The 25,591-nt window shown below is 44.5% G+C and overlaps 3 protein-coding genes and 3 pseudogenes across 3 annotated transcripts; 3 read left to right on the top strand and 3 right to left on the bottom strand.

Moving 5' to 3' along the window:
- Positions 1 to 2,038: 2,038 nt before the first annotated feature.
- Positions 2,039 to 3,717, bottom strand: LOC149096254 (uncharacterized). Its single transcript, XM_089281346.1, has one exon. The coding sequence runs from the start codon at positions 3,404 to 3,406 to the stop codon at positions 2,063 to 2,065; it is 1,344 nt and encodes a 447-aa protein (XP_089137472.1). The 5' UTR covers positions 3,407 to 3,717; the 3' UTR covers positions 2,039 to 2,062.
- A 3,427-nt stretch (positions 3,718 to 7,144) lies between these two features.
- Positions 7,145 to 8,878, top strand: LOC149096253 (uncharacterized; annotated as a pseudogene).
- A 1-nt stretch (position 8,879) lies between these two features.
- On the bottom strand, positions 8,880 to 10,271 carry LOC149096252 (uncharacterized; annotated as a pseudogene).
- A 62-nt stretch (positions 10,272 to 10,333) lies between these two features.
- Positions 10,334 to 11,543, top strand: LOC149096251 (uncharacterized). The gene has a single exon (XM_089281349.1). The coding sequence runs from the start codon at positions 10,334 to 10,336 to the stop codon at positions 11,531 to 11,533; it is 1,200 nt and encodes a 399-aa protein (XP_089137475.1). The 3' UTR covers positions 11,534 to 11,543.
- Positions 11,544 to 13,685: 2,142 nt separating this feature from the next.
- On the bottom strand, positions 13,686 to 14,865 carry LOC149096250 (uncharacterized). The gene has a single exon (XM_089280883.1). The coding sequence runs from the start codon at positions 14,766 to 14,768 to the stop codon at positions 13,686 to 13,688; it is 1,083 nt and encodes a 360-aa protein (XP_089137009.1). The 5' UTR covers positions 14,769 to 14,865.
- A 7,907-nt stretch (positions 14,866 to 22,772) lies between these two features.
- Positions 22,773 to 23,898, top strand: LOC149096249 (uncharacterized; annotated as a pseudogene).
- The last annotated feature ends 1,693 nt before the right edge of the window (positions 23,899 to 25,591 follow it).

Below are 25,591 nucleotides of genomic sequence, written 5' to 3'. Positions count from 1 at the left end.
GTTCACGAGATTTATGGACGCATCCAATATTTACAATAAATTCAAACTCAAAAAATCGTTGGTTTGGAGTTCCCTGAAAGGGTACTGAACGACAACTTGCAGTGTTGTTTTAAAAACAGTGGTAAAGTGATCTTGTTACCCAGTGAAAAAAATCTTTCTGTTTGATTCAAACCAAGCAGTGTCCCCTCTTTAACTAATCAGCTTTAATAACGTGGGAAACGAAACGGTACGCTTAATGGTAATGTAGGACGGTCGCCTTAAACTCTACGACTCATATAGGTTGGATTTTGTCCGTTCCGTCACTGCGAAAGGCTACATTTTTCCGTTTCGTAACAGTTTTGAAATGAGATTTAGAAATTTTAGTAGATGGTTCAATTCTCGAGAAGACTAAAAGAAGGACATTCACCGTTACGCGACTGAAAAATAATGAGCTGATGCGCCGGCTTGCATCGCTGCAAAAGACAAATCAGTCCGCACTCGAACTCACAAAGGTTGAGAGCTTTAAGTTTGTAATAATTAACAATCAGTCAGCAAAGTGGGTGGCGCGGTGGCCTCATGGTTATAATAGTGCGCTCGATTACGGATCGAGCGGTCCGGGTTCGAGCCCTGGCCTGGAACAATGTGTTGTGTTCCTGTGCAAGGCACTACTCTCACAGTGCCTCTCTCCACCCACGTGTATAAATGGGTACTGGCGAATTTAATGCTGGGGGTAACCCTGCGATGGACTAGCATCCCGTCCAGGGAGGAGTAGAAATACTCCAAGTCGCTTCATGCTACAGAAACCGGGATAAGATTCGTCCTGATGGGCCATTTCACTCGTATGAAGACTTAACATTACCTATAATCTCTACTTTGACCTCTACTAAGCTGAATAATTGTTTTAGTTACTACAGCATTTGAAATAGTGACCCCCAGATTAAAAGTTTATTTTAGTTAGGAAGATCACGAATAACTCTTCAAAGGTAAATAGTTTGTGTGCACGATCGAGGAAAGCACGGCAAACAAGAAATAACAACGGCGTTTTCCCGTGAAATACTACTATAAAGCGAACTTTGAACAAGATACCAGGAACATGGAAGAAGTTACCAAATATTAGGGGTATTCTGAATTAGAGCACAATTAAGGAGAGAATCAACATTCCAAAAGTTAAACGCCGGACCTAGGGCCCGTTTCTCGAAAGCCTCGGAAACGTTTCGGGCCTGCAATTTAAAGCCATTTTTGATTTATCAGTATCTAAAAGCAGAAAGGTGCGTACGCCTAAGACTTCTTGCATAATGGGAACCTCTGTTCATAAACAGTTCTGTAATCGTAAGCTTGGATATTTTGCTTTGGCGTTCCGGGCGCGAAAACGTTTCGGGACCTTCGAGAAACGGGTACCTGCTCGATCATCCATCGGGTTCCGTAGTGGATTTAGTCTTTACCTAGACACAGTGAAGTTTACCATTTGCGGGAAGCTTAACAGAGTGCCTGAGTCTAGAGTGGCAGAAAAGATCTCAGAGTAGGGCTTTCTCTTAATGGAGTCGATAAACTTATCAATACAGTTTTGGTAGTGAAAAAAATTAAATTGAAATTGCTCAAATGATGCTACCTTTTAAAGGATATTCAAAATTATAAAACATTTAAATTAGAGTTTGGCTGAGAAAAAAAAGGAGAAGACTGATGATTCTTAGCCTGACTCCATTGTAAGTAAATAAATCAGCCCTAGCTGGTTTCCTTTATCCTTTTCAAATTGAAATTTGGACATCTTGGATTTACACGAGGGAGGAAAACTGGAGACTCCAAGAAAACCCTTCGAGCAAGTCAAGATCCAACAACAAACTCAACTCACATATGGGACCGGGCCAGAATCGAGCCCGGGCTATACTGGTGAGAGGTGAGTGCTCTAGCCTCCATACCATCCCTGGTTCACCCTGAATAAAGGAAAAAGGCGCATAGTAAGTTAATCAATAAAGCTGGCGTAAGTGAGTGCATAATTCTTCCTTTAATCGGCTTACATTGAGAGTGAGTACACTCTACATTCTAGCAAACACTCAAACAGCTTGCTTTTAACTCAGTCCCAGTCTTACTCGTCCTTTTCTTCAATAGGAAGTAGCTTCATCTCTTTACTGTTATCAATGGGTTTAACCTTGGGTGCCGTGGGATGGATACGAGGAAACACCTTAGGCTCAGGTTTTGCTTCGTCTTGGTCGTCAAAGTTCTTGACAGGAGGAATTTCCAGCTCCTTGCTGTTGTCGATAATCTTGACCTTGGGTGTCGGAGGAAATATGCGTGCAAACCCTGAGAACTTTTCCGCTTGGTCGGCTTGTGAAGTCAAATTTGTCATTTCTTCTTCCTCTTCCATTTCCTCGATGGGTCGTGATGGATACCAATATGACTTTGTTTCATTTTCTGTGGTGTCCTCAAACTGGCCCTCCATAGTAAATGCATAGAAATCTTTATTTGTCAGCTGATCGATGTACAATTTTGCGTATGGGTATCTTTGCTTCATAACATGCCATTGCCAAGGGTGCATGTTCTGCTCCACCTGGTCTTTCAGGTCTTCGTAAAATGGTTTGTGGGCACTTCCAAAGCTGTGCTCCACCTCCTTACGATCACCAGAGCCGCCATGATCCTGATGGAAATTGGTTGTAGCTCCATGGTAACCTCCTCCCCATTTCATGTAGCCTTCCAGTTTAACAGAGAATGTAGGAACGATGGTAGCTGTGTAGGGAATGGTCACTGTCTGGGGCTTTTTGAATGCATGCCATTTAGCAAAGGTTTTCGGTGGAAGTGCTTTCTTTTCAACAATCTTTAAAATGTGCCAGTCGTTAGTGACAGTGGTCTCTTCTTCATCCCCACCCCATCCGTAGCTAAAACTTGTTTTCGCGGAAAACCCCACCCCGCCTGTCGCAGTTGGTGGCTCGTATTCCATGCCAGCTTCCATTCCGAAATAGGAATCCCAACTGCTTCGCTGGACGTTTTTTAGGGTGTTTGCAACTCGAATATCAACGTGCACTTCAGATGAATAACCTGGGTTACTCTTTCTGTTTGTGGCGACCTTGCTGTAGCTTCTGTCGGGGGAATTCATCAGCTGTTTTTCCTGATCCAAGGTAATAGGGGGCTTGATTGACTTCCCAAATTTCACATCTTTCATTGTGAAGGCAAAGTTTTCGTAGGTGATCTTCAAGCGAACGTCCTTCTTGGGTCCACCTTTAAGCTCGCAGCGATCTTCTCTGTATGTCGACTCCCAGGTGTCGCCTTTCTTGCGAAAATCTTCACCAACCCTTTTAGCCCAGCACCCACTTGACCATGCATACCCCATATAGCTAGCCAGCGTTCCGATGTAATTCATGGTGGTATCCATAACACGCTGTTTCAGTTGGTCTAGTGTTGCGAGTTGGGGGATTTCTAGAAAAAAGAAAGGCATCAGTCATTCTTCTTGCGTCATTTCATTCATGTAATGACGACTGCAGACGGAACTAACGGTTTGCCCACTAACTTCCGTTAAATATATACAGTTACTCCACAAGATCCAAATCTTTCTCATTGCAAAATATTAACTGATCTCTGTACTTAAACTGTAACTCGTTTTATATCAAATTAAACTAAGAATTGCAACTGGAGCAGAACTTTGGATTTATGTTTCCAGCTTTGATGAGGAAATATTTACTACTGGAAACCTTTCCTCATTTCAGTCTATACCAAAAGTTTCCAAGGCAAATCACTACATTTGGAACCTCTTGCAAGCGACCACCTCTCTTAAGCGATCGCGACCACTTTTAGAGTTTAAAGTTGTAAATTTTCTTTTGTTTTTTAAAAAAAACCTCCCGTAAGCGACCACTTCACAAAACATAGAGCGGAAATTGAACAATACGGTGGTGTAACATTATCGTATTCCTAAATAGTACAAAAGACGCAAATTTCTCAATGGGAAGTACCATATTTTTCTCGACACACATATATAGTGGGGGTTCTGGCACAGCACTCACGCACCCAGTGCAAGCGTAACACAACACCTCATCTGAAGATTCGGTGTTGTGTTACGCTTGCACTGGGTGCGTTCGCTTGTGACCAGAACCCCGACTATATATGTGTGTGCTGTGCCAGAGCTGCGTGTGTGTGTGTGCTGTGCCAGAAATGTGTGCTGTGCCAGAAATGCGTCTGTGAGTGCTGTGCCACAACTGTGTGTGTAACGCAACAGCACAGCAGTAAAATTAGGCAAAATAGCGAGTCCAGCGAAGCTGCAAAGTCTGTAATCAATATGCGCGGATGTGCCCTTCACTAGTATATACAAAATTGTGCCAGAAAAGTTTTCCTATTGGAGAAGTGCATGCACAGTGTATACGCCGTCATGGCTGCCGGTGGACTTTCAGAGGCCATTCAAAGCCTCCCTCCAGGGCTTCGTCAGATGATTCTCAAGGAGTACATAGCGATAAAAATAAGGAAAAAAAGGAAGTGGGGTGGGACAAGGTACAGAAGAATATTTTAAAACTGCCTTTCTGTCAATACAGGGAGCAGATTGTGCCGATGGTTATTTGTTTCGAATATCCGGACTGTTATTTCGAGGAGTGTTGTTTCCCCTGTTTCGAAAAGGAGGGAACTGTTCATAAAGCCACGCTAAGACAGCCGATAATACCTCTCGTAGAAGCCAGCCCTGAGTACAAGAATTTTTTTAAAGTATGCTCCTGGGACGGTTATGACTGGCACGAGTGGTTCCTTTTTGGCAGGGAGCGTTAGCGAAAAAGGCGGCGACAAACCTTCGTCCGAAGCAAAGTTTTATTTTGAAATCGGCGAGTTGCGTGACATTTTTTCAGAAGACTGGAACCAAATATTCCCCAGGCTCCTTGGACGAGCAGTACAGAAAAACATGGAGGACAACTCAAGATTTTTTTGTTTGGGCCGGAAATAACGAACCAGAACAGAATTCACGGAAAAAAATACGCTCAGTCAACGCGCTGTAAGTTATTTTTTCACCACAGAATCTACCGAAGTGAAGCGAGCAGGAGGAAACGAGAAAATAGCAAGATTCGATCACAGCGTTCGATCGCTCGTAACATGTGTTATTCCTTGAAGAAGGGCCTCGATCGAGCCTGTTTAAGTCTTCTCTGCTTCTCGCATGGCTTCAACGACTTGATATGTTATATGTCTGACCTCTTTCTGCCAAACGGGCGTAGAAAGTTCCGTAAAAATAAAGCAAATAGCGTGGAACGGCACAATCATTTTGGCCTTCAGAAGTACTGTTGGGATATAATTTATTCAGCCAACCTCTAAATATAGCTCAAGCATGACATCATCTCCCCACCTAAAAGCGCATGCGTATGTGTGAAAACCTGTGAATTTAGGCAAAGGACAGAGAAGCAACACCACAAGTGAAAGGAGAGGCGACTGGATCAATGTATATAGCTTGAGTAGTTTTACCATGTATCAGCGAGCAAATGATGGTGCTTTGGGATGTGAGGGTGGCCACCTCTGATTCCTAATACGGCGCGTACAGGCGCTTGACAGGGATATGGGGTGAGACCGTCCACGGTGACAACCCCGGGTGAACCTGCCCCGGCCCAGTGGTGACTGGGGGGTGGTCAGAGGTCCCTCGGGATGTCAAACCTCGTCCGGAGGTAAAACGGGACAGCCGCCTTGTCAGCGGCGCGAAAAGTCCTAGCCGGGGCTAGGCAAAAGAACAGCCAACTAGCACCCCCCCCGACAGGGATTTTGCTTTTTTGTGTGAGCTGTCACGCAACGTCACTCGTGACAGTAACATAACCCAGTCACGCAACGTCACGCGTAAAGGTAACGCGGTGTAACACAATCACCTGTTCTTGATAAGACTAAGAGAAAGTTTTGTGTTTTTTCGCTCAAAATTTAGTTCAAATCTGCTGTTTAATCCGCAAGTTTTTTTTCTATATTCTTCCCGAACCTGGTCCCGAACCTGGTTTCTTATTTTTTCAATATCTGGCTGGATTGGATTTGTTTGTATTTGCGCAAAGTTCGAGCGTAAAGTCTCTTTAAGCTGGCGATATTTCTACATTTCACGTGTGATCAGTTGAAACTCCGTGTCAGAAACCCGATTATCATTAAGAGCCTGTGAGACAGAGCAGTTTATCGAGTCACGTTTTGCAATAGCCAGCGAGTGGATTCTCGAGTGTTTATTAACCTTGTTGTTGACAACGGACAGGCCAGTGGAAACTGCGCCAGATAAAGCTATCCCGGCAACAGGCGCGCCGACAACAATTCCAACACCAGTGAGTGATGTTGCAACAGCCCCAGAAGACAGAGCTGCCGTGACAGCGCCAAGGCCAACCACGGAATAGTGAAGCGCTTTCCGGGCTTTTTTGTATTTTTTCAACACAAGCCTGTAATGCTCGACCTCAGCAGATATTTCTTTTTCAATTCTGCTTATTTCGGTTAGCCGGAAATTCTCGGCATTTGTCGTTTCGGGAAGGCTTGGATAGATTTTTCTTCCATTCTCGGCAGGCGGCGCGCTTGGTGGCAACAGATTTGCCGAAGACATTGTATATATATAGAAATCTAATTTAACTCTAATTCAAAAAGAAGAGGGAAGCCCTTGAAATCAAAGAGTTCGCCATTTTCATCTTTGACGCTAATGGTGATGCTATTTATGAACTCGTCTGTAGAGCAGTCTCGCAAAACCTGTTGCGGAGAACCCTGGTAGCTTACCTTTTCATAAGGCTTCCATTTCACATCAAACAGGGCTAATACATTTGACCTTTTGCCATTGAACAGATTCCGTTCTGTGTCGATCAAATTACAATAAATAAAATATGTCGTTGGAGCTGTAAGCCTTTTCACGAATGCCATAAAAGCCAAATTTCGCTTAATATTAAACAAACCGGCTAAATCGCGATCAAGTTCAATCGGTTTTCCCCCAAAATGTTTGATTACAAGCTGGCCAAGAGGTTGACTTATTTCTGTTACAAGGTCATATTTATATTTTGCGAACAGACCTTGTATTTCTTTTGCCATGCTTTCTAAATTATTAAAAAGCCCTGGGAGTATTTTACTAGCTGACAAAGCTCTATCTTTGTTTTTATCTCCCAAGGAGGCCGAACCTTCCCTTTTCAAAGTGTCCCAGCTGTTGTACAAACTGCAAGAAATGAGTTTCATGAAATGCCCTTTCGGTATCGGTTCTTCAAAATATATTGTCTGCCCGTTCTGTTGCGTGACAATAGTGAGAACAACCATTTTATATTTAACAAATAAAATTGTGTTCAAATAAGATGGCTAATTTGTGGAATGGTCCTGCGTTAAAAAAAGCGGAGGCGGCGAAGAAAAAGGCATGGACAAACTTTTTAACCCGCTTCCCCAAAGCGGACAAAAGCCGGTTCGTTTCGCAGGGAAGTGTCGACGAGAAAAATAACGTGACCGCGGAGGTGTTTTTCAAAGAAAACGAAGACTCGTTTCAAAGCGTCTTCGGCTCAGACAGGCGCCATTGGAGCGCGGAAATGAAAGAGGCGCTTGGTTTGGGAGACAGCGGTGGTTTTCCTTATCAATTGACGCCGCTTGGTTCAAAAGTTTCCCTGCCCATCCCTGCGGTACCTTTCGACGGCAAAGCGCCAAGCTTGAAAAAAATATTCAACGACGCAATCCAAATCTACGTCACGCCTGACCAATATTTCACGACAAAATTCAGAGAAATATTTCAAGACACCAAACTGGGGCACACGTCTGGAACCGAATCAAAACACTGGTTAGGAGGGCCCGACATGAAATATTGGCCGCAGCAGCTCAACTTCGTGGTTTTCTGCGCGACACAGGGGGGCGGAGTTTCTCGCGAAATCTTTGACAGCGGGATGGATCTCCCCCCGCAGATAAGAGCTTTCTATAAATTCCACGTGTACTTCACGGTCAGGCGCATTTTGTACCAGCTTGGAGGTATTCAGAGCATGAGCGCTTTGCCCGGAGACCCGCCTTTCAACCAATACAATAATCATTATGACGTTGCTTCGTACAAAAGGATATGCAACGAGTTCGGTATAGATCCGTCGAGCGATTTCCGCTACACGCACTGGGCAAACCACGGCCTGGGTAGCGTTTACGTCTATGCGAGCGGTGCGGCGAAAACTGACTACCTATACCCGGGATGGAACAAATTCAGCGATGAAGGCGGCAAAGCTAATCAAGGAAACCTGATCTATTACATCGAGCCGGGGGCCGCTTCTGATACCCAATCGGACTGGTTTGCACCCAACACCGCGAATGGTTTGACGCAGGCGGGCTTGGCGCGAATCAACCAGTCAATCGAGGCTTTCGTTTACTGTGTCCTGTGCGCGCAAGTCAACGTCCGCAGCAGCATCCTCGGTTCGGGCGGTCGAGCAAGAGAAGCCCGAAGCGAGTTCCTGGTGCTGATGGAAAGCGCGATCACACAGGCCGACCTGGCCGCGAGTGTGCAAAGGTACCAGCTCGCGGTAGATCAAGCGAAGGTCAGGCTCAATCTCGCTGTAGCCCCCATGACCTGGCTCATGACCACGCAAATGATTATCAACACCGCAAGCACAATCGGTTACAACAACAAGCTGAAACAGGCGGTCTCCGGGATATGAAACTGGGGGTCAACAACGAGGTAAACCGGGAGACAAAAAAAGCTGAGCTCAAACTCATGGCAGGCGGCCCGTCAAAAATTAACCCACTCAACAGCCACCCGTCCAACCCGATACACAAAGCCGCAACAGCCGAATTAAGGAGGGGCAAGCCCCTCGACCCGGGGCGTGGGGTTGAACCCCACAGGAAACCATCTTCTACCGAAACTCAACAAGCGCAGCAAACGGCAGAAAAAATAGAGCCCGAGGCTCTGGATAAAACACCGCAACACGAAATTAACAAAACGGCTGTCATTGTCGGTGTAGTAGGATTGTCGGCTTTGCTGTTAATGGCTTGGCGGTAAGTTAACGCTGCTTCTTAAAATATTTTTCGAACAAAAAGGCCACCGCGGCAAGAATGAGCAGCCAGGTGTGCTCGGCCAGAAAACCGACGACTTGGCCGGCGGCTTTGAAAAGGAAGCTCACAATCGAGCCAATCAGCCCGGGCAGCAGTGAACCAAGTTTCGCGGCAATATCTTTGAGGGCATTTCCCAAAGCTTTGCCGGTGGCTTTCAAACCTCTGGTGAGGACCCCGATGACAGCTCCGATTGTGGTCCCGGCGGCTAGAAGAATAGCGGTCAATGTCACGCCATAGTTTTTGAAGATCTCTTTGACCCTTTCCAAGAGAGGCCGCCCCCTTTCCCTTTCCGCGATCTGAGTTTGCAAACGCGCGATCTCCTCCTTTCTTTCTGCCACTCTGTCTTCTGCGGCTTCTTTTTCGGAGGGCGAGGCATTCTCATCTTAGATGATCGCCTGGTCTTCCTCGTTTTGGCGCTGCAGCTCGCTTTCCTGCTCTTTCAGGTCGTCCAACGGTTTTGTTTGGTTGAGCCTTTCTTCGATGGTATTTCTTTCACTTTCTTTTGCCGCGAGGCTTGCTCTAAGTCTGTCGACCTTTGCTTGTTCTTCTTCTTTGTTTTTTGCTTGTGTTTCAAGCGCGGCCACCTCTTTTTTTGCTTTTTCAAAATCTGTTTGTAAATTCTTTTGCAGTTGCCTCTGTCTGCGCAGTTCTGCTTCACTTTCAACATTGCACCCATGCTCATCGTGAATTGCATCAATCTTTGCTTGCGTTCTCTCTATTCTTTGCCTAAGCTCCTGTAACTCTTGTGAGGCTTTTTCCCTTTCCGCGGCGAGTGTTTCCGCCTCTTTTAATTGCTTTTCAGCGTCTATCAAATTTTGTCGGACGGTTCTTATGGTCTCATTTTCTTTATCAATAACTTCCTGTGCCATCGGGCCAAGAGAGTCTTTGATCTCTTTTGAAAGTTTTGGGTTTAGCTGTTGCCTGCCTGTCCTCTTTTCTGTGGTGAAGAGGTCATAAAGTTTTTTGCCGAAGCCCTTCATTTTGACTTGCAGTCGGCCGGAGGCCTTGTTGTATTCAGTTTCTAGATTTATTGCGCTTGCATGCGGGAAAGTTCTCGTTAAACTGTCCCATGATCTTTGCTGTTCACCTTCCGCGCCTAACAAAGGGGTTTCTTCATAAGAAGTGTCGGGCAGGCCGGACTGCTCGTGCTGCATTGTACGCATTTCCGTTTGTTCGCCCCCGTGGTAGGGGTCGCCAGGTTGGTATGGAGTGGACGCCGCGCCTGGCTGAAAAGGATGGGTTGTGCCAACCTCTTGTTCGCCATCATCATCAGAGTCGTGGTCAAGCCGATTGTCGAGTTCCGGGTCTTTGTAACCAAATTCGCCACCGCCTTCCGCCATAGCGATATATTTCAAGCAAGTTATTTTTCAAATTAGAAATAATCGCCTGTATTTTATTAACAATGTCAGTTCCAGAGAACCTTCGCGCAACGTACAGCGAAAAGACCGTACACGCCATGAAGGCCGAGCGCTCGGTCAATCGAATCACCTTTTCCCCTTCCGAAGCCAACCCCGGCAGTACGCTGTACGTTTCCGTGCCCAAGCTGAACGAGAACGAGGTTCTGGTGCCGGGCTCGCTAGCGCTTGTCTTTGACATCGACCTTTCTGGAGGGGAAGCCAACAACTTCCTCGTCCAGAACGTCACGCGGGCGCTCGTTGACAGGCTGGTCGTGAAGTTTGCAGGCACTATCCTGCAAGACACGGTTGGGTATGACATCTACAAAACGTTCGAAGACCTTTTCCTTTCGCAGGAAGAGCGAGACAACAGGATTCTCGAAGGGATTCAGAGCGAGGATCTGTGCAAGATTAGTTCAGACGCGGGAGACAAGAAAAATGACTCGCAAGCCGCCGTTGAACACAAGCTGAACGATGTATACGGAAAAAAGTACCGGATCAGGCTTGACCATCAGATCTTAACCGACCACGGCGTTTTCTACCCCCAGGTCCTTTCCAACGACCTCACGTTCGATGTAAAACTTGCCCAAGCTATACACGTGGTCAAAGGCTCCGACACAACCCAGCTGAAATACAAGCTGAAAAACATCCAGCTCGAGTACAAAATGATCTGCAGCAAGACTCTGGCAGACGAGGCGCGGAGCGTTTACTCCAGCGGCAAAGAGTTCAGTTTCAACAACGTGCTACATGACAAAGAGGTGGACTTAAAAAAAGACACTGACACGAGGATCAACATCAAAGTCAACACCCCGAGAAGGTCGCTAAAAGCCCTCCTCCTCCTGTTTGTAGAGCCGTATACCGCGGGCGCCAGAGATTCAGAAAAATTCGTCTTCCCCGATCTGACGAAAGTCAGCGTCACAGTCAACGGCGCGCCCAACAAGCTTTACAGCGACGGCATCGAAGGCAAGGACATGTGGGAGCAAGCGAGCAGCAGAAAAAGGGTGAACTCGCGTTCGTGGGCGCCGGGGCGCTCGCTCTGGGCTACGCGGCCTTCCGGTTCCTTTAAACTTTTTTACGCCTTACTTATATGGACGCCAAACTCGCGAAATTTTACTACGGCCCCGGGGGCTACTGGAAAGGAATCGCCGCGATCAAAAAATTGGCCGAAGCCGCCAAGGTACCTGAAGAAGTCGCAAAAAAGTGGCTGATCAGGCAAGCGCTCTGGCAGATATTCCTCTCCGCGCCGAAGCGAATTCCTCGGCCGAAATTCGACGTTCCCACGCCCAACAAGGTCCATCAGGCGGACCTTCTTTTTCTGCCGCACGACAAGCTCCCTCGCGGCCGCAAAGTTTTCAAATACCCGCTGACCGTTGTCGACTGGCCAGCCGCTACAAAGAGGCCGAACCCCTGACTTCGAAGAATTCTGATGAGGTCGCCCAGGCCTTTCAGAAGATTTACAAGCGCTCGCCTCTCGAATGGCCTGAAATGCTGCAGGTTGACCCCGGGCGCGAGTTCATGGGCGCTGTCACACAAGAGATGGACAAGCACAAAACCTTTATCCGGCGCGGGCGCGTTGACGTTCACCGCGACCAGGCCATTGTTGAACGTTTCAACCGCACCCTCGCCGAGCGCTTGTTCGGTCACCAGTACGCCATGGAAATGCTTCTCCCTGAGGGCAAGCGGTCCACCGCCTGGGTGAAAAGACTTCCTAAAGTTGTCTTGGCTTTGAACAACGAGGTCACAAGCCTTATCGGCAAGAAACCCGCCGTCGCCATCAAAGAAAAATCTGTTTATGCAAGGCCGTCGACACCTTATTCACGGCCTGTCGGTAAACGCGAAAAAATCCTCCCCCCTCTTGTCCAAGTTCGTTATCTCTACCAGCCCGGCGAGCTTGAAGGGGGTGTGAAAAGGGCCACGGATCCAATCTGGTCTTTGAAAGTTTACAGCATTGAAAGATCTTTTTCCAAATCGGATCAGCCCGTTCTCTACTATATGCGCGATGGGCCCAAGCGCGGCTTCGTGCGTGAAGAGCTGCTGGTTGTCCCTCCGAACACGCAGCTATCCCCAGAGCAACTTTGAAACTTCGGCTTCCAACACTCTAAGTTCATCATCCGTTAATGTTGACAATATATCCATGCCGATGTATCCGTAAGCTTTTGTATGGATACCATCGTCACCTATCCATCGTTTTGAATCAAATGGCGAAGCGAAATTTTGTTAAGATGGATGCCGTAGATCCCGTGTCTCTCACTTCGAAGAGTATTCATTCCATGCCATTGCTGCCATTACTGTTCATGCGTTATTTGTTTCTTGACAACATTCTTTTTCACACCCTTCGCTTTTTTGATATTTTTTTCGTCCACCTTCAGGATGGAGTACATTTTCGGTGTCAGACCCACGTACTCTGCGATGGGGGCGGGGGGGGGGGGGGGTCCCTGCACATTCGTCTTTCATTTTGCCCAAGACCTTTTTGTTCTTGTTTGAGTGGAGAGGATGCTCCTTCGGGTAGTCGCTCGTGTCGTAAAGGTCCATGTTGTTTTTCATGTCTTCGTAGACGTCTTCTGTTTCGATTAGAATCAGAAGGCTGTCGGTGTCCATGTACAAGAGCTCGCACTTCGAGCCATACTGCTTTTTAAGCTCGTTGTAAAAGAAGTCATACATCAGGATTTCGCTGTTGTCGAGGATCGTCATCCCCGTGTAGACCGGCTTGTTGAGAAGCAGCTTGTTTTTTCGCATGTCTATCCCCGCCATGTCGTTTGAAAATAAAACATGCCTTGAGTACAAAGGGCTGGCGATCAATTTCCTTATTTTTTCCGTCTCGTTGCTGCGCACTATTCTTATGTCAACGCGGTTTCGCAGGTTTTCCATGGTTCTGCCGAAAACCGAGTTGTTCATGAGCTTGTAAAAGTTCTTTTCGAAGTCGCTCTTCGCTTTCTTACTAAACTCTGTGTTCATCGGGATGTACGGCTCCATCCAGCGTTCTTGTTCGAACTCCAGCACCCTGTGCACACTTTTAAGTTTCATGCCCTGCTTCAGATTAAACTGCAAGTCCCTGTAATGCACAACGTAGTTCTTCTTGTCACGAAGCGTTAGCAGCAGCTTCTTGCTTTCCGGGGGTTTCAGATCCAGGTCTTTCATCAACCCCTTTTGGTAGTCCGACATCCACTCCTTTTTTACGGCCTTTTTCTCCGGCGCCAGAGGATAGCTGTTGTGCTCCTCGTGAAGTTCTTGCGGGTATTCGAGATCGACCTCGAGAATGCACCCCTTCTTCGCGTTTTCTTTCATACTAAGAATCTCCTCCTCTGTGGGTAACTCTCTTTTCCACTTGAAGCCTCTTATCGGGAGAGGCAAACTCATCGCTCATCCGTAGAGATTGTTTGCGTCGAGATAGATGATGTGTTTTTTGGGCTTGCTGGGGTCGTATCCCGGTACTTGCGGGTTGTTTGCCTTGGCGTACCTCTTGCTCACCACGGAGATTCCGTCCCGCATTCCCCTTTCCACGAAGAGATGTATTTCGTAGTCTGTGAGGAGCTCAAGCTCGAGCCCCGTCTTTTTCAGGAGCGCGTCCCAGGAGAGGCCTGGCGACGTGTAATAATGCGCCGGATCCAACCCGTACTGCTCAAGGCACAGGTTTCTGAAGTTCTCAAAAACATCCGTCAGAAGCGCGACGTCCGTTTTCACGTAAAGATCGTGGTAATCGCCCAGCATTTTGCATTCAAAATACTCCCAGACAGCCTGCGCGTGCGCGTACTCTTCGTCTGTTATGTGCTCGTCGTTCAGCTTGTCGTAAAACTTCTCTTTGTCCGGAAGCCTTGTCTCGCTGAATCTTTCCCTTGAGTCCATGTACTCGTAAGGGTAGATCCCTTTTTTGTAAAGCAGGTCTGTGCCTTTCGAAATCGTTGATGTTATTTTCAACGATTCCTTCGGTGTCGCTCTTACAAGTGAATCAAGGCTTCCTTGCAAAAAGTTCAAGCTGTCGATGAAACGCAGACCTCCGACCGAAAATGTGATGTATTTCTCCATGTTGTTGGCGACACATTTGACCTCTTTCTCCAGCCTCGACATCGCTTGCATCAAGTGGTGCGCGTCGTAGCCCCTCAGGTTGTGGAATACGACTGGTATTGGGTCCGTCTTGGCGTTTATTCGCAACTTCTTGTTGCATTCGTCGTGCGCGGCTCCGCGGAACCTGCCAGTTATGTGACAATGGTCCTTTACCGCGTCTCTGAAGTTTTTTTGAAGTAAAGGTTTTTCACAGTATTTACAGTTTTCCTGTGATTTTGCTTCCAACTGGTATTTTTCGTCTTCCAGTCTTTTCAGCCTTTGAACGCCCCATTTCTCCTTCTTTTTCTGTGCCATGTAGAAACATTTTTTGTGTCCTTGGCCCCAATAACTCAATTTTTCGCCTTCACCTTCTTCAACGTTCCATACAGGCAAAAAATCCATGAATTCGTCTTTTATCAGAGCTTTGTTGCAAATGTGGCAATCAGTTGCTTTTTTGAAATTTTCCCAGTCCTTTCACGTCATAACAATCGGCTTTGGAGTGGCCAAAATCTCTCTTATTTTCTCCTCTTCCTGCAGAACGTCGCTTTAGAACCCCCCCCCCCCCCCCCCACCGCGTTTTCGCCCCTGTAAGTGTTCGAACCAACCACTTCACCATCGCTTCTCACAACAAGGTAAGAGTAACCGCATGCCTCGTGCCTTTCGGTCTCCTCTGTGTAGCTTGTTTCCATTCTCTCACGCTCACAGCTCTGAATCTTTCTTACAAGAGCCTCGAAGTCCGCGTAAATAATGAAAGGCATCTTCATCTGTTTTTTGAAGTTTTGGAAGGAAAGTATGTTTTCCCCCTCTTCCGGCATCACGATCCTTGTCGGCCTGCCGTTCACACCGTTGCAATATTTTTTGTGACTCACGAGCAAGTCTGCTCTTGAGAAACCGGTTAAGCACAGCATGCAAAAGTGCTTTGCGTCTCTGTGCTTGGTCTGATCGAAAAGCAAAGCGCTTTCTCTTTTTACGTAACAGTAGTGCTGGATTTCTCCTGACTCGATTAACATCAAGTTTATCCTCGGCGCATTCGCTTGTTTTTTGCTTATCTGGTGCACGATCACACAATCGTTTTCCCAGCCAAATACGTTAATTGCGAGTTTCGGGTTTTGTGCCTCGAGCTTTTCTATCTGTTTTACGGTGTGGGGAAATCAATGCCTACGTAGTTGATACCGTCATTGACCGGATATTTGCTTGGTCTTTGCAGGTTCTTTCCATCTTTTGGAGGGAATAAAGCGGCTCTGAGTGCCCACTTCAAACATTCGTTATCCATGTTTTTCACGTTGACTATTGCCTTCTTTTTCGCCACTTTGGCAGGAAGAGGCAAATAGGTCCCTCCGCGAAGTGGCTGATAGCGCGCAACATTCACGTACGCGATCTGTATCCTTTCAACCGCCCATCCTGATCCCATCTCGGACCAGTGTTCTATTTCTCCTTTTGCGTTTTCAATAAATTCATCCAATTTTTGTTTTATCAGGTCCTCATCATTCCTTTTGAAAACGTGCGGTTCATCGTCTTTGAAATAGTGCTCCATGTATTGCGTTTCATCGTTTCTTTCTATTGAGAACTTTACTTGTAACCCGAAACTTACTTTAACGCTGTTTAACCTTTGGGTTTCTTGTCCAACCAAATCGGTGATCTTTTCTTTGTTTTCTCTTACGAACTTCAAAAGATCTTTATTGTTTGGGTTCCTTTCGGATAGAGCCATTCTCCACACACGGAGCCATTCTTGGAAATCGTTTTGGGATATTTGGAACCCGTCGTATAATGCTGTAAAATCTGGTTGTAACGGTTCGGGAAGGTTTGTTTGTTCCTCCCTCGATATTGCGCCGTAGAACATTTGCAGAACATCTGACGAGTATCTTGCGGCAGCCATGACGGCGTATACACTGTGCATGCACTTCTACAATAGGAAAACTTTTCTGGCACAATTTTGTATATACTAGTGAAGGGCACATCCGCGCATATTGATTACAGACTTTGCAGCTTCGCTGGACTCGCTATTTTGCCTAATTTTACTGCTGTGCTGTTGCGTTACACACACAGTGGTGGCACAGCACTCACAGACGCATTTCTGGCACAGCACACATTTCTGGCACAGCACACATTTCTGGCACAGCACACATTTCTGGCACAGCACACATTTCTGGCACAGCACACATTTCTGGCACAGCACACATTTCTGGCACAGCACACATTTCTGGCACAGCACACACACACGCAGCTCTGGCACAGCACACACATATATAGTGGGGGTTCTGGTCACAAACGAACGCACCCAGTGCAAGCGTAACACAACACCGAATCTTCAGATGAGGTGTTGTGTTACGCTTGCACTGGGTGCGTGAGTGCTGTGCCAGAACCCCCACTATATATGTGTGTTTCTCGGGATTGACTTCTTATACAAATAAAACATTTAAAACATTGGGCAAGTCTATATTGCTACCATCTGCGACAGAGGCAAAATTTTGACCCAATATAGTCTAAGGTATCGTAAGCGACCACTTCCTTGACATTTTGGGTCGTCGCTTACGGGAGGTTCGACCGTATGCGATTTGCTGGGTTTTTTTTTTTTCGTACTAGAACAGACACTCTAAAGTTAGTACGCTAATCAGAGAATTAACAACTGCCGCTGTCCTAACATTTGAGCAGAGATCTAAATTCGTCAACGTTTAGGGGAGTTAGATGCCATGCTGAGATGCTGAGGCTACCTACCATCTCATTTCCAACGCTCGCGCTCGTGAAATATCTATTAATTATCATCCTCCTCCTCCTCATCACCATCATCATCATTATCATCGTCACCGTCATCATTATCAGTATCATCGTCAGCATAGTCACATATTTCAATGATAATCAATAATGTTAACAAAGATTGCTATAACAAATACAAAACACAACAACAACAAAAACAACAAAAGCCTGGCAATAGGACGGCGAAAACAGAGCAGCAAGAGTAATAAAATAAAGTTAATTGAAGACTTCAATGCAATGGGGGAATGCAATTTAAAAAGAAGGGACATTTATAAAAAAAAATAACTTGGCTTGCAGGTAATTATGTTTGGCATGGAGTACTCTCGATTGAATGTACTAAAACTGGAACCAAGCCAATTACCTACCAATCAGACCGCTCAGCCAATCTCAAACCAAAACCAAAACCAAAACCAAAGCAATTGCCTGATTACTTTCGACTCTCAATTGAAAACCGCCGTATTGTAAAAGTGCAATAAAAATGGGTATCACTGCGCTATTTTTGGGCAATATTTATGACCGTTTTAGTAACTCTTTAACCCCCTAAGGTTACCCTAGCTATCAGGATTTAATAATAATTTCTGAAAAATATATATTTCGCTGTCGAGCTTATCTTGAAAGAAATAATGTTGTTTATGTTCGCGCGGTCGGGCGCGCGCTGATGACGCGAAAATCGAACGCAGCAAGGATACAAAAAGAAATTTAGTGGAATCACCTAAATCAGATCACCGATTCATTTATTTCCAAACATCAATTTTGATCTGTTGGTCTCGCCAGAAATTACACAGACTGTTGAAGAGGTCCGTCTTGTAAAAAAAAATCCATTTTTTATTAAAAGAACGCTACCTTTTATCACGTGATCGCAAGGCAATTTTTTCATCTTGGCTTCATAATGTAGGTATTTTTTTGTTTTGTGATGTTTTATTTTTTTAGAAGGTCTCTTACCTTCCGCAAACCGCCAAATTTTGTATCTTCGAAATCGCAGACCGCTTTTATTCTCTCCTAAAAACCGAAAACGCGCGTCATCATAAATGATCTTTAGCTCAATAATCGTATTTCTCTGCACAAACACCACAAGACTTACTCTAGCCCTAAAGTCAATCTTTGTTAAAGGAGAAGCTTCAAACAAGACAAAGTTACCGCTCAGTCTTCTGAGCTCAGTAACTCTGTTTGAATGACCGCCACAAAAACACGCAAAAACGTACCGAAAACCGCGGGCCAAATTTATGATTTCCTCCAACTGCGCGATAATTTCTTAACCGTGAACCGCCAGATAAATGTGAATGTACCCGCCAAACGGCACTCAAAACTGACTTAAGTTGTCAAACCACCACAGTATAATTGACCCTCTTTTTAGCGAATCACCTACAAAGGGCAAGATAAACTTTGCGGTGGATCTAAAGTGCGAAAAGAGAAAACAGTATGTTTCTCACCCATCCATTTTTGCGGCCCAGTCAGCATCTGGCATTGGTTAGGCGTGTTCCAGAAAGCTTGATCTCGCGCACAGCATTTTGCTTTCTTTATTCCGTTTAAGTTGTCCGTGCCATCCCGTTCAAAGCCGACCACGTAGTAATATCCGTCAGACCTTTCACACCTCATTTCTCCCTTTTTGTTAAAGCTATTGCTCCAGTCTTGCATAAAACATGAGCGTGCAGCAACTGGGCAGGAGAGAAAACACGTTTGTCGTTAAGGCCACGTCTACAGTACGTCGGATTAAATTTGAAAATGGCGTTTTCACTTTAAAAACGCATCAAATGTTTCTGTCCACACTACGCCGGAGAAATTTGAAAACGCACCAACACCGGCCGTTTCCAATTTGTGTTTGAGAAAGACTTGACCAGGGAAATGACATGATCGATTATCGTGATGTCTTCAAAGCTACAGCTCTCGACCGCAGCTCGTGTAACTTTTGGGCTTTCTCAATGCCCTCCATGCTGTCTTCCCACGTGCATTCTTAACAGCTCGATGATAAAACCTAAAATCGACTGTTAAATTAACATATGAAAAGCAGCCAGTGCTTTTACCACCTCCTGAAGTCAAGTAAAATCATTCCAATCTAAGGAATTTAATCGGATGCGTCACATTTATGATCAGTTCCGGTAGAAACTGATTAGTTTTACATACTTGCATGTACCGATGATTATCTTAAGCTTCCGCGGGGATGTTTTAGATGGTACAACCGTTGACTTTGGCCTTTACGAAACATGTTCAAAGACCCCTGGAGAATCCCTGCCTAAAACAATCTTTAAAGTTAAAATTACGTACGATAAGGTTTTTGCACATTGTAAGTCGCACGCTACAAAACTTGCATGTTGCACCATCTAGACTTTCTCTAAGGATAACGAATATCGCTGATGCCCTTGTTAACAGATTAGCGATGTTACCCTGACGGTTGACCGGTACCTGCTTTTAGCCCTGGTTGTGGTGAGTCCTGACCTAGTTCAAGAAAATCTATACGAAACAGAATGACCCAGCCCGAGCACATTCCAACCTCCAACTTTAAATCTTTAGTAAAAGGCATAAATTCATCACACAGGGTCCAAAGTAGTTCAGCTTGATCTTACAAAACGCTTCTTGAAGGTGTAGCCCCGTTAAATTGATTCTTTCTTTTCTTGCTACATATATGAATTCAATTTCAACTGTTTTCTGCTCGACAAATCTTATTCCCCTCAACCATCTGTTTCGTGACTGTTTGTAGGATATTCGAAGGCAATTTAAGTAGGTTAAACACCCCTCCCTTGATAAGATATGATGGAGTTGTTCAAGCAAGTTAAATTTCACTTTAGAACCCCATACACTCTTTATTAGTCAAACCACCCCACTCCCTGACGAAACGACGCCGTTTCTTGAGCTTTTCGAATTCTCACATCATATTCCAATTTCCTAACATAATATTGTACCTGAACATAAATGACCAATCTATGATATTTCAGGCACTTACCTGAAAAGGACGAACATAAGCTACACACCAAGAATGTCAGCCAAACTGGACTATTTGGCCACATCATAAGCAGGAATGTACGATATGCTGTAATGTAGAAAGTAGACAGTTTCGTTTCACGTCAAGACCTCAACGGTGACGGCTGGGATGACTTAAAGGAGCTCAGTCAAGGTATTTTGAGTTGTGTTGGCCACATACAAAATTAACTTTAAACTTAAGTAAACCTGAAAATAATAGTTTACTAACATAGAAAAACACTTAAGAGATATTAATAAACCATAAAGGAACAAGGATGATCAAGGATGGAGAAGATATAACACGGATTGGAAACGACAAACTTAAAAAAATTTAGGCTAGGCTTTTCAAGATGCGCAAGCCGTGAGGTAGCTCCTGTTAAGTACTGTCCCCTATCGGAATTCACACTCCACTACTGTCCGAGGGAAGAATGAAACTGAATTTCAATTCAGTACTAGATTTTGGCTTCCCTTGATACTTGTGTATCTTTGCTAACAATTTCTTTTTGTTACCAAGAAATTACCAAGACCTTAGGGAAAGGAAACAAAGCAAGACGTACTCAATTAAGCATCCGAAGGAAAGACTGAGCCCTTGCGCCTTTCATGATATCTTGTTCTTAAACTCTTCCAAGGTACCTAGATTTCCTTGGCGCGTAACGATGCAACGCTAACTCAGTCAAGTAAATTCACGGTGAACTAAACTCAGTGACTCTAAGTGCTTTTTGAAGTGAGTGTCTACTAAGTGAGAGCCTTACACTAAAATTAGGAATCTTTGGTAGGACAAAAGCAGTTACTTCTTTCTATACAAAAGGAAGTACACTTTACGCAAACATGTAATGCGAACACGGCTAGTCAGATGAATACTGGTAACTGAAAATAAAAGCTTCATATACCTAACAAAAAAACACAAGTATTTCTCAGCTACACTAATTTAAGGAAATCCGTTTTCCAAAATTTCGAAGTCTGATTTTTGAAGCTATACAGAGTTACTCGCACTTGAATTGACTCTCCCTTTGGACCAATCTTTCTTGTCTTTGCGACAAAAGAGTAAAAGTTGTATTTCATTGGCTAGTATAGTTTATATTTTGGCAACAGGTGATATAATTTTTTTTTCTCTGCTACTCACCACAAAGATGTGTCAGTAAATCTGACTTCTTCCTTCCTCTCAGGCAGGCTGAGATCAGATGACCGTTTTGAAATTCACATTAATTATACGTGAGCCAGCGCTTTCTTGATATCTTGTTAAGGGCACCTGAACAGTGTGTTGTTGATTACACAGTAGGTTAAATTCCATTTTTCAGAGAAGGGTGGGCTACATGTCCATCAGGGCATTTCCTGAATGGTTTCCACAGAGGAAGAAGTCATCAGTTAAAAAGTATCCAGTGGGCGCAGTGTTGTGAACCTGCACTACAGCCCTACTGGTACAAAGCAAAGATCAAGATGTTGGTGCAGGTCATACATGGAAATGCAACGATGAGGGATTCTATATAGTTGGATTACACATCTGAGTCACTTTCTAGCATCACCAAGCTTAGATGCTGCAACATGTATGACGGTGAGTAATTGTCCGCTTGGGGGAAGGGAGGGAAATTTGAAAAAGATCAAGCAGTATTGCTCCGGGGAGTCTGGGAAACCTTACACAACGGACATTTTGTTCCGCAGGGCTGGGAAACGTTACGCAAGGGCAAGGGCTCCGCAGGGGCTGGGAAACCTTATGCCGTGCCATGCTAAACAAAAACACAAATTTGCTACCCCGTCTGCGACTACATAGTTCACTTGAGCACCACCTGAGACAGAAAGTGTATATTTAATTTCAATTTTTATTTCTAATTTTAACCTTTTTCTATATCACTATATTACTTTCGCCCATTCCCATAGAACCTAATTGAGTCATCTCTACGAGGTAGCTAAGTTTAATATGTGTCGTCCAAAAGGCAAAATAATCGGAAAGAAGTACTAGTTGATAGTTTTTTTCATTTTACTTAGTCAGACCTCTACGAATTGTTGGTTTAGTGATCTGCCGGTAACCTTATTTTAGAGGATCCTATTGCCATATTCGCACAGGTTCACCCTGACAACAGGCGAAATAGTTATAGGCCCTTTGCAGCTGGGGTCACGTGACCAAATTTTTCCTAGAAATTTTTACATTATGGGCTATAACTTAAAGAATGCCAGAAATGGAGAGAGCGCATCGAAAATACCAAAATGGCCAAGTTTGAGGCCCCTGGATTGAAAGAGTCTTTATACGTTAGTTTGAATTTTCAGAAAATTTAGAGGATTTTTACAGAAAATGTTGCTGGAGAGCAAGGCGTTGCTCTCAAACAACTTTTTCCATAGAAATCTTTTATTCTTGTAAAAATTCTGACTGTCATAAATTCTCATTCTTTAATGATGTGAGCCTCAAACTTGGCCATTTTGATAGTTTTCGACATGCTTTTTCCATTTCTGGCATTCGTTAAGCTATAGCCCATGAATGTTATGAAAAATAGGTCACGTGATGGCTTAGCTGCAAAAGGCATATTCCTGCATTGAAAATTGTTAGTATTGAAAAGAAAAATTTGGTCGCGTTTTATTTAAAGCTGGTAAGTTGCGGTCGAAAATGTAAACCTTGGCAAAGCCCAATAACTGGTGTTGTTAATGCTTACTTCATGCGATGCAATGAATTTGCATCGCATGTCTCAACCTCTTCCCGTGCTAATAATGGCTAGAGCCTCGACTCCGCTTTTCCTTGTAGAAGTCCTAACACTGAAGTCGGGAGATGAAGTAAAGACGAGAACTATGGATTTGACGCTCGATAACTTGGGTCTTTTGGCGTTTTACTTGGGATACGGTTGGTCAAAAGAATGCAGAGGTCAGCATAATGGCCAAGATTTTATAAGAGATGGTGACAGCTGGAGGTCCCATTATCAAAACGGATGCAGTGGAGAGAAGGCAAAAGAACGTCTGAAGATCTTCTACGAGAACTTTTCTTTTAAAGTAAAGAATATTGACTACGGGAAGCCAGAAATTCAGTCAATAAAGCCTATTGTACAGGATGTCGGAGAGATCAACAACATGGATTCGACTCCAACCCAAACGAGTATTTCACGAGAAATAAAGTCTGTTCGCACCGTCACCCATTCCTCTACCACCAGGTTTAAATCCACTTTCGGAGCTTCAGTGACGCTCGGTTACACGTCTCCCGGCATTTTCGGCTTAGCTGCTGGAACTTTCAAAGCGTCCATCACCTTGTCTGGAGGAAGCGAGAGTGCTGGATTGAACACAGATGAAGACGGGAAGATCAAGTGGGACATCGTTAAAGTGAAAGAAACGCAAACAACAGATGCCGATTCTGGGTCACCATACCAGATGATAACTTCCAACAAGCAAGTCAATGTACCTTACAAAGCCACCATTTAAGTCCAGTTCAAGGTTAAATTTGAAGGCTTCCTGAAAAAAAAAAAAAAAAAAACTTCCAAGACACGCACAAAGGTAAAACCAAGCGACCTCCCTTTAAATACACACTCGGTACAGACAGTGTTCCTTTTTACAAGTTCTTGAAGCAGGTCAGCGAACGAGGTGACAGCCCTTGGCTGTGGAGTGATATGATGCATGGAGAGGACGAGGAATTGAATCAGTACGTTCAAGAGGTAATTGGCGTACTGACCGACGAGAGCCTGTACGAGTTCGAGCTCCATGGCATGTTTCATGACGTGGCAGGCTTGGATTTCGATGTGCAGTGGGATGATAAACCCGTTGCAAACGTGCCAGGTGTAAATGCTACGCTTTCCGCCTAAGCAATAGTCTCCCCGCAGCCGTTTTTGCGGAACGGACTACCTAAGCAAGTGAAGAAATCAAATTATTACGATTTTCCTTGTAATACTCCGTTGTCACATTAAAAGTGAGACAGAGAAGAATGAAAGTGTGGTTGTACTTTATGATGTTTCATTGAATACTAGTTGATCCGTTTGGGAAATGCACTCATCCTGGTTAAAAGCGCACTTTTTTTGTTATGACTGACGAGCGAATAAAAGTGCTACTAAAAACAAGAAGAGATTTCTACAATCACACACAATATTTTCTTTCTCAAATAAATCACCATCTTCCTTTACATTGCTATTCCGGTAGATCTCGTTAATAATTTTTGCATTCAAAAACACTCAGTAAGAGTGCGCACAAAAAATGTAAAATGTATACTTAATTGGCCACTCCCCCTTGGGACTTGTCAGGACCAATGAAGAAGCAGAATGATTGCATTGACAAAGCGAATATCATGAGCATGTATCATGAGTCTCATACGCAGATATATTGACATAAAAAATTAATAACCTTTACAAACCCAGCGCGAGAGCCATACCGGAGATTATTATATGGCAAGATAGTCTCGAGGTAAGTAAGAACTGAAGTCCTTATTGATTCTTTGTTAGCCGGAATTTTGCCATACGGATCGTTTCTATAAAAACCATCAAAAGCAGTGTATTGTTTGCTTCTGAAAGCCGGAATAGTACACGACTAAAAATGTTAAGAATAAAATGATACTATCATCGACTGGAAAAACATCGTCGACTAGGCGTATATTAGGCATATACTCAAGTGAGATATTCAGTAAAACAAAAGGGAAAGAGAGTTGGAAGAAACAGAAAAGGAACCTTTTATGTCACAGCAAGTTCTCTCAGAAACGTAAGTAATAAAACTTTATAAAATAACGAAGCTACTCGCGCGCTCTCATTGGTCTATAGGTGTGTTTAGATGAGAGCATGTAAACACAGCTGTGACGTGTCACCCACGATCACTCCTTAAAATTTTCTATTTAAGCAATAGAACACTTTCTCCATGTTTGCATAGCCTCATCTAAACAGTCGGGGGGTTGGGAGAACTCTCGAAAGTTAACTAAACCCTCGACTTCGTCTGGGGTTTGCATAATTGTCTCGAATTCTACCAATCCTCCGCGTGTTTAGATGAGGCTTTGTAATCACGGAAAAAGAGCTCTATTGCTTGAATAGAAAATGTTAAGGAGCGATCGTGCGTGATAGTGCCCGGTACAATATTTGGAGAATATTGGACTGGCAATGGATAAATCCCATTGGTTGATTTTAGTTATTGATTAGAATAATGGCCCTTAGTTCTTTTCTTGTACAGACCACTTTGCCCTCTTTCCGTGCTGCCACAACCTTGGGCCAATATTCTCCAGTGTGGCCCTTGCGCCAGAGGGCCATACTGGAGGGTTAATAAGAGATTAGTATTGACCCGAGTTTGTTGCAGTACGAGCCGAGCGCGACGGGGTCTGTACAAAAACGACCGAGGGCCAATATTCCCGAGCACGGCTTAAAAAGGTTCAGTCAGTGAAGCGATTTTCAACCAATCAGCACACATCTTTTCTTCAGGCTATTTTCTAGATATCCTTATTACATGGCTAGCTCTGTAAGTTGCAATATGAAGCAATTCCTGCGATGTGATTGGCTACCTAAGCGGGCCGGCAAAAAAAGATGGCGCCACGATACTTTTTTTTGTTTTTGTTTTTGTTTCTTTTTAAATCTTTA

This window comes from Orbicella faveolata, unplaced genomic scaffold (assembly GCF_042242905.1).
Source record: "Orbicella faveolata isolate gen_17 unplaced genomic scaffold, um_ofav_v1 contig_48, whole genome shotgun sequence".
NCBI lineage: Eukaryota > Metazoa > Cnidaria > Anthozoa > Scleractinia > Merulinidae > Orbicella > Orbicella faveolata.
This window is presented reverse-complemented; position numbering and strand designations above follow the sequence as displayed.

What these genes read in the sequence shown, in the direction of transcription:
- LOC149096251 (XM_089281349.1), top strand. Translation starts at nt 10,334, where the DNA reads ATGTCAGTTCCAGAGAACCTTCGCGCAACGTACAGCGAAAAGACCGTA.
- LOC149096250 (XM_089280883.1), bottom strand. Translation starts at nt 14,768, where the DNA reads ATGGATTTTTTGCCTGTATGGAACGTTGAAGAAGGTGAAGGCGAAAAA.
- LOC149096254 (XM_089281346.1), bottom strand. Translation starts at nt 3,406, where the DNA reads ATGCCTTTCTTTTTTCTAGAAATCCCCCAACTCGCAACACTAGACCAA.